Genomic DNA, 16506 nt, shown 5'->3' with positions numbered 1-16506 from the left:
TTTGGCAGTCAGGATCTTTGTTACTCACTATGGGATCATGTGTCTCTGAGCTGCCTTGTAGCCATTGTATTACATTGCTAGCCCAGTTCAGTTACTGGTTAAAGGTAATCACTAAGATATTGATAGTTGATGATTCAACGATATATTTTCAATTAATGTCAAGGGACAATGGTTAGGTTCTCTCTTGGTCTTTGTGTGGGACATGTGTGGTGTGATTGTTATTTGCCATTCCGTGCCCAAGCCTGGATACTCTCCAGTTACTGCTGCATTTGGGAATGGACGACTTCAGTAACTGAAGAGTCCTGAATGGTGCTGAACATTCCACAGTCATCAGTCAGCATCTCCAGTTCTGACCTTCTGGTGGAAGGGTCTGGGACAGTAACTTGACAAACTGGGGAAATGATCTCTTGAGGATGAAATGACTGACCACCACAACCATCTTGCTTTATGCTGGATAAAGTTCCAACCAGTGGAGAGGTTTCCATGGTTCCCATCGACTTTCCTTTTGCTGAGGATCTTTGATGTTTAACTCAGTCAAATCCTGTTTTGATGTCAAGGGTAGTCACTCTCATCTCACCTCAGAGGATGGTTAGTCAGTGGAATCCCTTTCCCAGACAACAGTTGAGGCTGGATCATTGAATATGTTCTAGGCTGAATTAGACAGATTATACAAGGGAGTCAAGGGTTGCTGCAAAAGTTTGAAAAGTAGGATTGCAGCCACAATTACCTTAGTTATGATCTTTTTAACCCATTTGTTGGACATGGGTATCACTGGCCTGCACTTATTGCCCATCCACATATCGAGTCAACACATTGTTGTCGCTTTGGAGCCACATGAAGGCCACACACGGTAAGTTCAACAGATTTCCTTCCCTAAAGCACATCCTTGAATGAGATGGGGTTTTCCAACAATGGTTCCATCATCAAAACTGGATTCTTATTTTCAAATTACTTTTTATTGAAATCAAATTCCACCACCTGCTGTGGAGAGTTTCAAACCTGGGCTCCCAAAACATTCGCTGAGTTTCCAGATTGATAGTCTAGCTATAATACCACTAGACCATCGCCTGCCCTTCTTGAACGATGGTGTAGGACTGAGGGGCTGAATGGCCTGACTCCTCTCCGTATTTCAAATATGATAGTAACTGTCATAATTGATTCCATTTTATTTTGATTTTTGGTTTTAATCTATATTTTCTCTTGATTTTGCTTTCAGCTGGCAGCTCTTCATCATTCTTCCATTCACACCTCCTTCAGACACATCTCTGTGTGTTGTTACTTAATCCTTTCCCACTCACTTTAGCCTTGCAGCAAAAATTCTTTTATTACTGAATCGCTCCTGCCCTCCACCCTGCTTTGGAAAGCACAAGACAAAAGGTTCCACTAATTTCAGTAATGAGGAGAGAGCAGGATTAATTAATAATCCCACAGTAAATGAACATCAAGTACTGAGTGACCACAATATGTTAGAGGCAGGCACTCAGTGTGAGGAGAAAGGACACACACAGGTTACAGTTTTAACCTTAAGTAAGGCCGAGAAGGGTGAAATGTGTTCTAAACTGAACACGTTAAAATCCATCCAGCTATGAACAGGCGAATCAAGGAAACAATCAGAGACTGAAAAAAGTATTTCATACAATGTGTGTCTAATGCGAGCCTGAAACTTCACTTCCTCAGCTTATGGTGATTGTGGGAGCTGAATTTCATGTTTTAAATCAGTAATTAAGAAAAAATAGTGATTTCTGTCTAAATAATGATTAATTATGTCTTTAACCTGATGCTGTTTCCGCTGTGCTGATATTCTGGTCCTTCTCGATAGTACATGTCACAGAAAGGACGCTGCTGTCCATCTCAGCATGGTGACTGACTGCAGGGTGCCCTGTAGATCAGAAATAGAGTAAAAAGTCTGACAACACCAGGTTTTAGTCCTGGTGTTGTCAGACTTTTTACTGTGTTTACGCCAGTCCAACGCCGGCATACCCACATCATGATCAGAAACAGTGCAGCTAATATGTCTAAACTTCACTAGATTGTTTTCGTTTTTAAAAAAGTAGCTATTTTTCGATTCGGACAATCAGAGAGTGATAGTGAATAATTCAAGATCATTCGGATCATCACGCCTGTGTCAGCTGTTTGGGAGAAACGGGCTGAAAGGGAAAGCCCTCGGCTTGTGTATCTTTGCAACATTTACAGCTTGTGTCTGTTTGTGAGTAAATGGCATTTCAGCGATCTGTTACTCATTCAAATGTTAACTAGTAACGAGAAGCGGAAGAAAATTACTGCACCCTGGACGGGAATGTCAAATCATTTTGAAGGATCCGCTAAGGAATAATTTTTGCTGTTGCTAAAAAGCTACTAGCAGAGAATGGTTTCGATCCATCGACCTCTGGGTTATGGGCCCAGCAAGCTTCCGCTGCGCCACTCTGCTCCACAATCCCAATCACCTGCCAGCTGGTATTAATGCGTCACAGAGATTCACTTCCGCATTCATCATTGGAGCGCATGCGCTCGGCTGCTCCCCCGGCGCCGCAATTCCACTGTCACCAAGAATAGGAAACACAAGAAAGACAGAGAGATGAAGCGAGAGACAGTCAGGATACACAAGATCACACACAGGCAAAGGAGAATGGACTGGCTGATCATTCATGTCAATCCCAGGATATCTCCTGTTTCTAAACTACTTCTTCCTGTTTAATTTTCCTTCCTTGTTTCTAAATAAATTCTCTGCTGTGGAACTGTGCTCTCTGCTGTGGAACTGTGCTCTCTGCTGTGGAACTGAGCTCCCTGCTGTGGAACTGAGCTCCCTGCTGTGGAACTGAGCTCCCTGCTGTGGAACTGAGCTCCCTGCTGTGGAACTGAGCTCCCTGCTGTGGAACTGAGCTCCCTGCTGTGGAACTGAGCTCCCTGCTGTGGAACTGAGCTCCCTGCTGTGGAACTGAGCTCCCTGCTGTGGAACTGAGCTCCCTGCTGTGGAACTGAGCTCCCTGCTGTGGAACTGAGCTCCCTGCTGTGGAACTGAGCTCCCTGCTGTGGAACTGTGCTCCCTGCTGTGGAACTGTGCTCTCTGCTGTGGAACTGTGCTCTCTGCTGTGGAACTGTGATCTTTGCTGTGCAAATGTGATCTTTGCTGTGCAAATGTTCTCTCTGCTGTGGAACTGTGCTCCCTGCTGTGGAACTGTGCTCTCTGCTGTGGAACTGTGATCTTTGCTGTGCAAATGTTCTCTCTGCTGTGGAACTGTGCTATCTGCTGTGGAACTGTGATCTCTGCTGTGGAACTGTGATCTCTGCTGTGGAACTGTGCTCTCTGCTGTGGAACTGTGATCTCTGCTGTGGAACTGTGCTCCCTGCTGTGGAACTGTGCTCTCTGCTGTGGAACTGTGCTCTCTGCTATGGAACTGTGCTCTCTGCTGTGGAACTGTGCTCTCTGCTGTGGAACTGTGCTCCCTGCTGTGGAACTGTGCTCTCTGCTGTGGAACTGTGCTCCCTGCTGTGGAACTGTGCTCTCTGCTGTGGAACTGTGCTCTCTGCTGTGGAACTGTGCTCTCTGCTGTGGAACTGTGATCCCTGCTGTGGAACTGTGATCCCTGCTGTGGAACTGTGATCCCTGCTGTGGAACTGTGATCCCTGCTGTGGAACTGTGCTCCCTGCTGTGGAACTGTGCTCCCTGCTGTGGAACTGTGCTCCCTGCTGTGGAACTGTGCTCCCTGCTGTGGAACTGTGCTCCCTGCTGTGGAACTGTGCTCTCTGCTGTGGAACTGTGATCTCTGCTGTGGAACTGTGCTCTCTGCTGTGGAACTGTGATCTCTGCTGTGGAACTGTGATCTCTGCTGTGAAACTGTGCTCCCTGCTGTGGAACTGTGCTCTCTGCTGTGGAACTGTGATCTCTGCTGTGGAACTGTGCTCTCTGCTGTGGAACTGTGATCCCTGCTGTGGAACTGTGATCTCTGCTGTGGAACTGTGCTCCCTGCTGTGGAACTGTGCTCTCTGCTGTGGAACTGTGCTCTCTGCTGTGGAACTGTGCTCTCTGCTGTGGAACTGTGATCTCTGCTGTGGAACTGTGCTCTCTGCTGTGGAACTGTGCTCTCTGCTGTGGAACTGTGCTCCCTGCTGTGGAACTGTGCTCCCTGCTGTGGAACTGTGCTCTCTGCTGTGGAACTGTGCTCTCTGCTGTGGAACTGTGCTCTCTGCTGTGGAACTGTGCTCTCTGCTGTGGAACTGTGCTCCTTGCTGTGGAACTGAGCTCTCTGCTGTGGAACTGTGCTCTCTGCTGTGGAACTGTGATCTCTGCTGTGGAACTCTTTTCCCCTCTGTGGACAAAAGACTTTAGTATGTTTCTGCTGTTTATTGGGGGAACCGTCCCAGTGAACTGAAATGATCTGATTTCCAATATAATTGTTGAAAGTGTGACAGTCTGTGAGGACAGTCATCTGCAGCCCATCAGTTTTCAAAGCCAGTCATTGTATCTGGAAAAGTGTTAATTATTGTCTGTCCGAATGTACAAGTGTTTCTGTAATGGTGATATCGGTGTGAGGGGGTTACTGTTTGAGACATGGTTCATATTCTGACCCTGACTGACACAATTCTCAATCCTGACTCCAAACATGTGCGGAGAAAGTGGATTTGCGGAATTATTCCTCGGAAACTGAAATGATGGCAGGTTTAATAAAACCACTTTAAAATTAAATTGCGGTAGAATTGTTAACGGGATGGTTTTGACTGTAACCATCAAAGGATTGGAAAGAGCTCAATGTAACATAGAACATAGAACATTACAGCGCTGAACAGGCCCTTCGGCCCACGAAGTTGCGCCGACCAGTTACAAAAACAATGACCCACTAGCCTATACCAATCCCTTTTCGTCCATAAACCTATCCACAGATCTCTTAAACGCCCCCAAACTAGGCGCATTTACAACTGCAGCAGGCAGGGCATTCCAATCCCTCACCACCCTCTGGGTAAAGAACCTACCCCTGACATCCGTCCTGTAGCTACCTCCCCCCCTCCCCCTCCCCCTCCCCCTTAATTTAAAGCCATGCCCCCTCGTGCTAGCTTTCTCCATCCGAGGAAAAAGGCTATCACTATCCACCCTATCTAAACCTCTAATCATCTTATATGTTTCAATAAGATCCCCTCTTAGCCGCCTTCTTTCCAACGAAAACAACCCCAAATCCCTCAGTCTCTCCTCATAGGATCTCCCCTCCATACCAGGCAACATCCTAGTAAACCTCGTTTAACGGAGAGTTAATTGTAAGATGGAGAGGTTTCAGAGTCCTGGGAAGATTCTGTGCCGGGGATTGAAAGACTAGATTGGTTAACAGGAGATGGCAGCTCTTTCATGTGTCGAGTTGGTGGCTCTGAAAAGAGCCGTTGTTGTTCTTGGTGCTGAAGCCGGGGTTTTAGGCGCGTTCCCCGCGGATGCGGCGGGCCAGCTGGATGTCTTTGGGCATGATGGTGACTCGCTTGGCGTGGATGGCGCACAGGTTGGTGTCCTCAAAGAGCCCCACCAGGTAAGCCTCGCTGGCCTCCTGCAGGGCCATGACGGCCGAGCTCTGGAAGCGCAGGTCTGTCTTGAAGTCCTGAGCGATCTCTCGCACCAGGCGCTGGAAGGGCAGTTTGCGGATCAGCAGCTCGGTGGATTTCTGATAGCGGCGGATCTCCCTCAGAGCCACAGTGCCGGGTCTGTAGCGATGAGGCTTCTTCACTCCGCCCGTGGCTGGAGCGCTCTTCCGGGCCGCTTTGGTAGCCAGCTGTTTGCGAGGAGCTTTCCCTCCGGTCGATTTGCGCGCTGTCTGCTTGGTCCTGGCCATTTTCTGAGCGGATTCAGCACAATCTGAGACACACAGACTGTTAATCCAGAGTCTGCGCTGCAGCCGCCTTTTTAAACTCTGTGAGGAACCGCCCCCCCCAGCGGGAATTGGCCCAGGAAGTTTCAATCAAACTCTGAGCAGGGAATGAATGTCTGGAACTCAGGTTCTGATCGCCTCACTTGTTTACTTCACCGCCCCTTCCAGAAATTACTCCATTTTCTGTGCAGGAAATAACCGTTTGTATAAACTAAGACTTCATTCCGTCCATAATTACCAGAAACATTGAAGATTTGAAATCCATCTCCCTCCACTTGGTGTTTGAGACCCTTTCCCCGCTCTCTGGGCTGTTCATTCCCAGAATCTCCCGCTGTTCCACTCGATCCCTGTCCCTTTCCTCTCCAGCCCATTCAGATTTCCCCTCCGCCTGTGGCTTGTGCCGCTTTCAGGGGAAAGGATGAGAAATCTGTGTCTTCTCTGTGTCCCCCTGAAGCCGGTGTGAAAGGGATTGAGTCTGTTGTTTGTTACAGAGAGTGAATTCATATTTGTCCCGTTTGACATTCCTGAATGGAGCCGTTTGCCGCGGACAAATATTCACAAATGAAAGCTCTTTGTAAAATAATCTTACAGCAGAATATTAATAGAGATGTTATTCTTGTTGAGAAGTTAAGAATTTGTCTCCATTCCCTTTCCCGCGCTGAAATTGGCGCCATTTCCCCCCATTCAAAATTCCTGCCGGTTGACAGTCGAAGCCAATGATTGGCTCAATGTTCACATTCGATGCTGTGCGATTGGTTCCGATGCGGAGAGGATGGCCAATCAGAAGCAGGCTGGGGGTTGGAGCGGCTCAAACTGCGGGAATTGCGGGTTTTGTGAATGACTGAGCGGAAACTCAGCAGTTTCCCAAAGCCTGTCAGCTTCAGTGCAGGAAACAACCGTCTGGGGGGCAAATAGCATCACAACTGGCACTGGTTCCAGTGAACGATTCACCGGCTGCTGCTCCTAAACTCCCGCTATTCCAGAGAAAGCTTTTAGAAACTCTATCCAAACACTGAGTGATTAGACAGGGAGTGAGGTGGCCTTTCACTCAGGGCACATGTCAACTGGGGGCTGCTGAGACAATCCACTGAAACATTTCAACAACAATCCTGCTCCAAATGAAATGTTCAATTGGGTGATTTCCCGGCACCGGAACCGAAACAAAGCAAAGCTGCATCTCAAACCCTGAGCAGCCTGTCCCAGCTCCCCCCCGTCCCCAGGTCACTGCTCTCTCTGTGAGGCGGTGAGTGGCTCTGAAAAGAGCCTTTGTTGTGTGTTGGCTGGAAAAGGGTCGAGTTGTTCAGCCGCCGAATCCATAGAGAGTGCGGCCCTGGCGTTTCAGAGCGTACACCACATCCATGGCAGTGACCGTCTTGCGCTTGGCGTGTTCAGTGTAGGTGACCGCATCCCTGATCACATTCTCCAGGAAAACCTTCAGCACCCCGCGAGTCTCCTCATAGATCAAGCCCGAGATCCGCTTGACCCCGCCACGGCGAGCCAGGCGGCGGATTGCTGGTTTGGTGATGCCCTGGATATTATCACGGAGCACTTTGCGGTGCCGCTTGGCTCCGCCTTTCCCCAGTCCTTTGCCTCCTTTCCCTCTGCCAGACATGATGGATTCTTCACTCCGATCGCTGCCCAATCTGAGAGAGAGGAACTCTTTCAGGCTCCTTTTATACAGGCCGCCCCGACCTGACTGAGAAAGGCGGAGTGAGAGCAGAGAGGGGGGAGGAGACAGAGTGAAGATTCAACCCAGAGCGGGAGGGAGGAGAGAGCCGGCCTGACACACACACACACACACACACACACAGAACGGCCCCTGATCTTTCAGCTCCACCTCCAGTTTCTGCAACCGCCAATTTCAACCCGTTTATTAAGAATGGAAACGAAAGCCAGCTCCCCACACAAACCCTTCCAGAGCCGCCCTTCACACTCAAGAGTTTCCACAAACCCGGAGCTTTGAAATCTGGAATCGAAACAGAAAATGCTGCAAATAATCCGGCAGCTTTTGTGAAGAGAGAGAGAGACAGAGTTAAGGTTTCGGGTGGTGACTTTGTCCTTTTGTGTTTTTAAACCTGCTCCTGTTATAATTGCCAGTCAGTAATATTCCCACCGAAACACAGTCTATTCTATAGCAAGAATCTCCCTCAGTAACATCCTCACCCACATCCGCTTCCAGCTGTTTCCAAACACTTTATTGAAGGTGTTTGGGGGAAATCTCCCTGTGTTAAAGTGAAGGGAGTCAGGATGGCCGAGCGGTCTAAGGCGCTGCGTTCAGGTCGCAGTCTCCTCTGGAGGCGTGGGTTCGAATCCCACTCCTGACACTGACTTTTGGGCTGAGAACTGCCGTCTCCCAGCGCCAGGAACCTGCGTTCGATTCCCGGCTGAGGTCACTGTCTGTGTGGAGTTTCCACATTCTCCCTGGGCTCCCTCCGGGTGCTCCGGTTTCCCCCCGGTGTGTGTGAGGTTGATTGGCCCATGCTAAATTGTCCCGGAGTGTCAGGGGGGAAGTAGGGTCAATAAATAGGGGAATGGGGGATCCGGATTGTGCGTCAGTGCAGACTCGATGGGCCGATTGGCCTCCCTGCAGGGATTGGATTAAAAATGAGTGGGGAATGCGGTGTTTCGCCGCCAGTGTTCCTGTCTCACACTGAATCTACCAGACAGCTTTATTCTGAGAGAAAGTGGCGATTGAACAAATGTGAAATTCTCAATGAAATTCAGCACCTGCAGTTGTTTTGCTTTAGTCTGAATTTGAAATGATCTCTATTGAGAATGAGCCGGGCCCCGCGGGACAGGAATCATTTTCTTGCGGGATCAGCTCTTTCCTGAGAGATGTGGGTGGCTCTGAGAAGAGCCTTTGGGGGGTTTCAGAGGTTTCCAATTTGCTCTCGGGTTGTTTCACTTCTTTCCTGAGGCTTTCTTCGTTTTTGCTGCTTTCCCTTTGGGATTGGCCTTCGCTTTAGTCACTTTTTTGGCCGACTTTCCGCCCGTGACCTTCTTCACAGGAGATTTTTTCTTCAGGGCTGCTTTCTTCAGCGCCTTTTTTGGAGTTGCCGCCTTCTTGCTGCTTGTTTTCTTCACTGGAGTTTTCTTCACTGGAGTTTTCTTCACTGGAGTTTTCTTGGCTGCGGGTTTCTTGGCGGCGGCTTTCTTTCTTGTCACCTTCTTGGCCGCTGTTTTCTTCACGAAAGATTTCTTGCCTGTGGCTTTCTTCACCTTCTTTCCCATTTTGCCCGGCCTTTCCCTCTTAGCCAGTTTGAAGGAGCCGGAGGCGCCCTGTCCCTTTGTCTGCACCAGAGAGCCTTTCTCCACCTTCCTCTTGATAGTTAACCTGATCTGGGAGCCGCGCTTCCCCACATCCACTCCGCTGCCGGCCAAAGCTTTCTTGATGGCGGCCAGGGACATCCCCTTGCGATCGCTGCAAGCCGCCACCACCTTGAGGATCTGCTCGCCTAACTTGGGAGCGGCAGATCGGGGAGCCGCCTTCTTCTTCCTGGGAGACTTCACCTGAGCGGGAGCGGCTGGAGGAGCCGTTTGGGCGGCTGTAGTTTCAGTCATATCCGAGAGTGGCTGGAAAATCTGGGCCAGGAGAGTCAGAACTGGATCCGGAATGAAACCAGTGGTGGCGGCACAGAGCAACTTAAAGGCAGAGAGCGGACGGAGCAGAGACAAGCTGCTGTCAGCTCCCGGCTCCTCCAGCCTCTCTGTGTTTCTCTCTCCTCACAAACTCTCCCATTCCAATCAAATTCCGCCTCTCCACACATCCAGCTCACACCCTTCATGTCTCTGACACTCCAATGTTTGCTGTTGAAAAGGTTTAACTCGATCTGAGGACTCCGTTTTCCACTGAAACCCGTTTTCCTGCTGCACTGATCCCGCTCTCACACGCGATAGCTGACATGTTCTCTACTTTTCCACTCAAATCTTCCATTTAGCGAAACAATTGCCTTGAAATCTCACTCTGGGGCTCAGCAGGGGGATTAGGGGGAATCTTTGATTGAAAAACGGTTTTATTTTCCACAAGAGAGACTCGGAGATCTCATGGTCAGAACAGACACACAAACACAGTTGGATTAGTCTGACCCGCCCGCTCCTTTCATACACTCTCTCTTCCACAATATTCACACCGACACATTCACAGGACAAAACTTTCACCCAATGGACGGTCCCAGGACGGAATTTCTCCTCCTTCCGGCCTTTGCTCCGGATTCCAGGGGGTTAGTTAGAGTTTTTCACCTCAGTAACTGTTAAACACTCTGAGGGCCGCTCCCCGCAGATTGTCTTTCAATTCATTCATGGAATGTGGGTGTCTCTGTCTGGGTCAGCATTTATTACCCATCCCTAATTACCCTTGGGAAGGTGGGGGTGAGCTGCCTTCTGGAACCGCTGCAGTCCATGTGGTGAAGAACCACATCTGTTAACCAGATTCCGCGGCAAGAACCAATTCTATTTTTATTTTCAGTTATTATAGTGATTACAGACATCACTGTGTTTGTTTAGGGTGAAAATACAAATTATCTGCTCTGGGAGTCTCTAGATTTCCTGTTTTATTTGTTTCTCCGGCACTGACAGGTAACAGTAAATCACAACCTCACCAACCAGTGACAGCCAGTTAAATAACCATCCCACACTCGCTGATAATGGAGTTTCTGACAGTGACAGTTTCTGACCATCCTCCGATTGGACCTGGAGGGAACCAGATTCACTGTCAGAGCTGGACTTTCTTACAGAGTGGGTGACAGAGCCAGGTGAGCGATGGTGATGGAGTGGTGACTGTGAGAGCATTTGACCAAGGATCAGTTCCTGACCATCAGAGTGGTGATTTATTTAATTAGTTATCGCAGGTCCCAACAGTAGGTGGACATTCCTGAAATAAAATTCACTAAAGATTCTCATCAACAGTGTGTTTCTAATGGAAAATCCAGCTTCAATTTGCTTTCAGTTGTTTAAATGAAAGAACAGGCCCCAAAACTAAACAATGATTTCCCAGTCAGAAACAATAGTAAAACAGGTGGTTTAAACTGTCCAGAAAAACGAGATAAGACAGGTTCAGTTTCCAAACTGTGCTGTGGATGTATCTGGTGTGTGATGAAATCAGCAACTAATTTGTTTCCATAATTACAACTGATTTAAATAACTGCTATTTAACCAGCGTCAGCGATGGTGGTATAGTGGTGAGCATAGCTGCCTTCCAAGCAGTTGACCCGGGTTCGATTCCCGGCCATCGCATTGATAATTTATTTAGATTCTTTTCCGCGGCATCTTGTGTTTTAAACCAAGAGGACAAAAACAGGGCGAACGCAATATTCGACAGGAATGAAATAAAATAAAGGTTTCTATTTTTTCATTTTTTTTGTTCGGACATAATTCGTTTCTAATGAAAAAAATATTGAAACAGGAGAACACGTCTCTGACCTGATAAATGAGTTCTCCGCCAGACACAAAGGTACAAAGTAAAAGTAGAGGAACACATTTCAGCTCACACACTGTGCTCTGCACAATCCCGGTGCCCGATGAAGTTAATATGAACATCCTAAGGTGGCTACATTACAGTGTTAAGTATGTAGCTGCGGTGGCGGAGTGGTTAAGGCGTTGGGCTTGAAATCCAATGGGGGTTTCCCCACGCAGGTTCGAGCTCCGCTCGGAGCGGTTGTGATCGCGAAGTGTTTACTTCCGCTGCTGAAAGCAGCAACGGAGATAATTCTATCATTATACCTAATTGTAATGGCTGTTTGAGCGATAGTAGTGAGCAGATCTTGTTGCTGCCTTCCAAGCAGTTGATCCAGGTTCGATTCCTAGCCAGCGTATTGAGAAATATATCCACTTTTCAATCAAGTTCATAAAACAGGGCGGATTTGCCAATAGTAAATTCTTTTTTTTATTCGGACGTAATTCGTTTCTAATGAAAAACTATTGAAATAGGAAAACAATCAGAGATAAAGGTACGAAATAAACGTAGAGGAACAAATTTCAGATCACACACTGTGCTGTGCACAATCCCGGTGCCTGATGAAGTTAATATCAACATTACTCAGATTATAAATGTGCAGCTGTGATGGCCGAGTGGTTAAGGCGTTGGACTTGAAATCCAATGGGGTTTCCCCACGCAGGTTCGAGCCCTGCTCGCAGCGGTTATGATTAGGAAGTGTTTACTTCCGATATTTCAGGCATCCAAAAAAAAGCTTATCTTTCGGTATGAAGTATTTCGATCACGATCAATCTTTCAGCTGCATGACTCCAGGCCGGGTGCAGGAAGGTGAGCTTGGAAACACATGTGTGTCCGTGGGCTAGTATGGACAAGTTAGGCCGAATGGGCTCTGAGGCAGTAAAGGTTTACAACATGGAAACAGGCCCTTCAGCCCAACTTGCCCATGCCGCCCTGTTTTTTTAAACCACTAAGCTAATCCCAATTGCCCACATTTGGCCCATATCCCTCTAAACCCATCTTACCCATGTAACTGTCGAAATGCATTTTAAAAGACAAAATTGTACCCGCCTCTACTACCACATCTGGCAGCTTGTTCCAGACACTCACCACTCTGTGAAAAAAAATGCCCTTCTGGACACTTTTCTATCTCTCCCCTCTCACCTTAAATCTGTGCCCTCTACCTTTAGACTCCCCTACCTTTGGGAAAATATATTGTCTATCTAGCTGATCTGCGCCCCTCATTATATTATAGATCTCAATAAGACCAACTCTCAGCCTCCTACCTACAGAGAAAAAAAAGTCTATCCAGCCTCTCCCTATAATTCAAACCATCAAGTCCTGCTGGCATCCTGGTAAATCTTTTCTATCACTTTCTAGTTTAATAATAGCCTTTCTGTAATACAGGGAACAGAACTGTACACAGTATTCCAAGTGAGGCCTTACCAATGTTTTTCATGACTTCAACAAGACATCCCAACTCCTGTATTCAATGTTCTGACCGATGAAACCAAGCATGCCGAATGCCTTCTTCACCACTCTGTCCACCTGTGACTCCACTTTCAAGGAGCTATGAACCTGTACCCCCAGATCTCTTTGTTCTGTAACTCTCCCCAACGCCCTACCATTAACTGAGTAAGTCCTGCCCTGGTTCAATCTACCAAAATGCATCACCTCACATTTATCGAAATAAAAGTCCATTTGTCATTCATCAGACCACTGGCCCAATTGATCAAGATCCCATTGCAATTGGCGATAACTTTCTTCACTGTCCACTATGCCACGAATCTTGGTGTCATCTGCAAACTCACTAACCATGACTCCTATATTCTCATCCAAATCATTAATACAAATGACAAATAACAGCGGACCAGCACTGATCCCTGAGGCTGGTAACAGGATTCCAGTTTGAAAAACAATCCTCTACACCCATCCCCTGGCTTCTGTCAAGAAGCCAATTGTGCATCCATTAAGATGCCTCACCCTGGATCCCATGAGATTTAATCTTTATGCAACAACCTACCTTGTGGTATCTTGTCAGAGTATTGCATGGTGCCTTTTGTTTCCAAAATGTATCAGTTAAGGGGATTAGCAGGATAAATATGTGGGGTTACTGAGACAGGTTCTGGGTGGGATGGTATCTCAGAGAGTTGGTTCAGACTCAATGAGCCAAATGGCCTCCAGCTGCACTGGAGGGATTCTATTGCAGTTAAGGCTGAAAAAGACAAATTTTGGATTCTTAGGGAATCGAGGGAGTGGGGAGTAAACTGGAGTTCAACCCAAGATCTAAAACTCTGTAAGAAGCAAGTATGCCCACATCTCAATACTGCACCCATACTTTGGAACCCATACGTTCAAAGAGATATTCAGCTCATAGAGAGAGTGCAAAGACATGAAACCTGGAAAATGAAAGGCATGAGGGGAATAGCTTATGAGGGATTAAGGATTCTTGAATTGCAATCTGTAGAGAAGGCTGATTATTTATGGTTTAGTTCAATATTATCAAATTGATACATGGCCTTATTGCCTAAGCTTCAAAAGCTTTATTCACAGCGATTGTATTATGGGTGGGTGTCAGTACAAAGTACAGAAATCTGGTTCATGTGATGATATTCACAATTTGTTCTCCCTACATAGAATTGTTGATATTTCAAATGTTTTACCTGATTTTGATGCTGAAAATGTAGTGACCTTTAGAAAACTTGTCAGAAATATAGTGTGTTTCCTATCTTTGCATTGTCTGATGCTGTTGCTGTTCTGTGTTTTCTTGTTCTGTTGTTTTAATGCTGTGCCTCTGTGCTTTGCACTGTATAAAGATACATAAATCATAATTGTATTAATCAACAATCCCTACAGTGCAGAAAGAGGTCATTTGGATCCATGGATACTGAGGGAAATATGGGTGGAAATTGCAGCGGTGTTGGCCAAAACTTCCCTATCCGAGCTCATGATGCCAGAGGACTGGAGAATTGCAAATGGTAAACAGTCTTCTTCAGAAAAGGATGTGAGGAGAAGCCAATTAAAGTCCAATAAATTTAACCTCAGCAATGTGGAATATTCTCCAAAAAATAACTGCAGATAAAATGAACACTCACTGCAGCTAATGTGCATTAATTAAGGAAAACACAGAGGTAATCATTAAAGGGGAATCAAATTTAACTTGCTTATGATTTTAGTGAGGGTAACAGAAAAGGTTGATGAGGGTAATGTGGTTAATGTGAACATGAACTGTCAAAAAGCATTTTATAAATAAAGGGCCACACAGCAAACTTGTGGGAACATTTGGAGCTGAGAGAATAAAAGGGACAGCAGAACATGGATAGGAAGCTGACTGAGTGACAGGAAACACAGCAGTGGGAAATGTTTTTATTTGGAGTGGAGCTCGGTTAAAGTGGGATTCCAGGAGGGTTGGTGTTCGGAATCCTGCTCTTCCTGATCCATATTAGAGACATCGGCAATGCTGTACAGAGCACACACTCAAACTGTGGGAATTACACAATACATGGCAGCATTGTGAACTGTGAGGGGGGAGTGCTGAAACTCACAGTTTCTGAGACAGCTTGTGGATTGGTCAAACAAGACCAATTTAAAGTAGAGAAGTGTGAAATGATTTATTTCAGTGGGAAGAAAAGGGAGAGACAATATGAAAGAAATGATACAATTGTAAAGGCATGCGGGAACAAGGGACCTGTGGTTAAATGTGACACTAATAATTGCTGTTTAGGTGGCAGGTTGAGAGTGTGGTTACTAAGGTATTTGGGATTGTGAGCTTTATACGTAGGGACAGAGCTTACAAGAGCAAACAAGTTATGGGAAACCTGTATAAAACCCTGGTTTGGCCTCAGTTGGAGTGTTGCACTCTGATCTGGACAGCAGTGTTTAGAAAGGGTGTGAAGGCATTAGAGAGGGTGCAATAAATCTCTGGGCACGGGTCCAGGGATGGGGAAGTTCAGTTTAATCGGTAGATTGGAGAATTTGGGTCTTTGGTGAAGAGAAGGTTGAGAGTAGATTTGATCGAGGTGTTCAGGATTGTGGAGGGAATTGGAAGGAGCTGATAGGGAGAAGCTGTCATGTCCCAATCTTCCTCTGTCAGGAAGTGTTCCCCAAACTGAATGAACAGGGCATCGTTCCCGGTTACACTTCTCCAGCAATGCTAAATATTCCCAGTATTTGTTTTAATGTGAAACATTTAAGATAATTATACAAACACAATATATTGTTTAGAGTAAAGAAGAAACATTAAAAGTGAAAATTCATGTTGATGTCCCTCTGCGGGGCTTTTAATCTTTCCAGTGTGGGCCAGTGGTCTGATTAATCCGATGGTGCTTTTCCCAGTCGCCTGTGTAACGTGGCTCGAATCCCAGCCTTCAGTTTTTGAACTGCACAGCGGAGCGTTTAAGGAAGTGTTGGGGCTGAATGGCCTCATCTGTGCTTTAATCCTCCTGCTGTCTGGTGAGCTGATCTGACATCCACCCCAGAGTGGAGTCGCTGCACAGATCGCCTTAAAAATGGTCTCTAAGCTGAGGGAGTGACTGTGAATCTCGTCACCACTTCCATCCTGACTAATTTCCTCCACTTCAAACCGTCCATCAATGTCAGAAGGAGTCAGAACCAGAGTAGGAGACTCCACCAATGATTCAGTCCCATCTTCCACCATTTGAACATCCTGCCTTGCCTCACACCTTCTCTGTTCTCCAGCAGCGGGGATGTTCCAGGGTCTTGGTTACTCGGAATGCACTGTTCGAGGATTTCCTCGCTCTAAAGCTGATGACTGTTGATGTCTGTCAGCAAGTTGTTGGGAACTGGCTCCTCTTCATCTCCAACCTCAGACCAATCAGGAACTTCCATCTTCCAAGCTTCTAGGGGCTGGTTGAGCTGAAACAACAAGGATTGAGGATTTTGCAGTGTTGTTACATTCCAGCAGATTTCATTAAACACCAACTTTTTCACTTCATTAACAACTGGAGGAATAGCAATGGAATGTATTGGCCCATTTATCCTCACATCGGAGTTGGGACATCATGTTGAAGTCATGTTAAGGCCCCACTAGGAATACTGTGTGCAGTTCTGGTCACCCTATTATAGACAGAATATTATTAAAATAGAAAGAGTTCAGAAAAGATTTACTAGGATACTACTGGGATTTGATGGTTTAAGTTATAAGGAGAAACTGAATAGACTGGGATTTTTTCCCTGGAGTGTAGGAGGCTTAGGGGTAATCTTATAGAGGTCTAT

General features: G+C 46.6%; 2 protein-coding genes and 4 non-coding genes across 6 annotated transcripts; 4 read left to right on the top strand and 2 right to left on the bottom strand.

The window, feature by feature from the left end:
- Positions 1–5396: 5396 nt before the first annotated feature.
- On the bottom strand, positions 5397–7455 carry LOC145335844 (histone H3-like). The gene is made up of 2 exons (XM_080181570.1): positions 7327–7455; positions 5397–5810 (listed from the first exon to the last, which is right to left on the bottom strand). Exons 1-2 carry the CDS (start codon positions 7453–7455, stop codon positions 5397–5399), a joined length of 543 nt encoding a protein of 180 aa, XP_080037696.1.
- A 629-nt stretch (positions 7456–8084) lies between these two features.
- Positions 8085–8167, top strand: trnal-cag (transfer RNA leucine (anticodon CAG)). Its single transcript has one exon. It is a non-coding gene; the product is annotated as a tRNA-Leu (tRNA).
- Positions 8168–8744: 577 nt separating this feature from the next.
- LOC145335909 (histone H1-like) lies at positions 8745–9404 on the bottom strand. Its single transcript, XM_080181642.1, has one exon. The coding sequence runs from the start codon at positions 9402–9404 to the stop codon at positions 8745–8747; it is 660 nt and encodes a 219-aa protein (XP_080037768.1).
- A 1599-nt stretch (positions 9405–11003) lies between these two features.
- Positions 11004–11075, top strand: trnag-ucc (transfer RNA glycine (anticodon UCC)). The gene has a single exon. It is a non-coding gene; the product is annotated as a tRNA-Gly (tRNA).
- A 337-nt stretch (positions 11076–11412) lies between these two features.
- trnas-uga (transfer RNA serine (anticodon UGA)) lies at positions 11413–11495 on the top strand. Its single transcript has one exon. It is a non-coding gene; the product is annotated as a tRNA-Ser (tRNA).
- Positions 11496–11895: 400 nt separating this feature from the next.
- trnas-uga (transfer RNA serine (anticodon UGA)) lies at positions 11896–11977 on the top strand. Its single transcript has one exon. It is a non-coding gene; the product is annotated as a tRNA-Ser (tRNA).
- Positions 11978–16506: the final 4529 nt, after the last annotated feature.

The sequence above is a fragment of the Carcharhinus amblyrhynchos genome, unplaced genomic scaffold (genome assembly GCF_965287045.1).
Source record: "Carcharhinus amblyrhynchos unplaced genomic scaffold, sCarAmb.v2.hapA scaffold_42, whole genome shotgun sequence".
In the NCBI taxonomy this organism is placed as follows: domain Eukaryota; kingdom Metazoa; phylum Chordata; class Chondrichthyes; order Carcharhiniformes; family Carcharhinidae; genus Carcharhinus; species Carcharhinus amblyrhynchos.
The sequence above is the reverse complement of the archived record's forward strand: the minus strand, read 5'-3'. Positions and strand labels throughout refer to the sequence as shown.

What these genes read in the sequence shown, in the direction of transcription:
- LOC145335909 (XM_080181642.1), bottom strand. Translation starts at nt 9,404, where the DNA reads ATGACTGAAACTACAGCCGCCCAAACGGCTCCTCCAGCCGCTCCCGCT.
- LOC145335844 (XM_080181570.1), bottom strand. Translation starts at nt 7,455, where the DNA reads ATGTCTGGCAGAGGGAAAGGAGGCAAAGGACTGGGGAAAGGCGGAGCC. An exon ending in GCCTGGCTCGCCGTGGCGGG is followed by an intron (nt 5,811 to 7,326) that starts GTCAAGCGGATC and finishes GAATCCGCTCAG; the next exon opens with AAAATGGCCAGGACCAAGCA.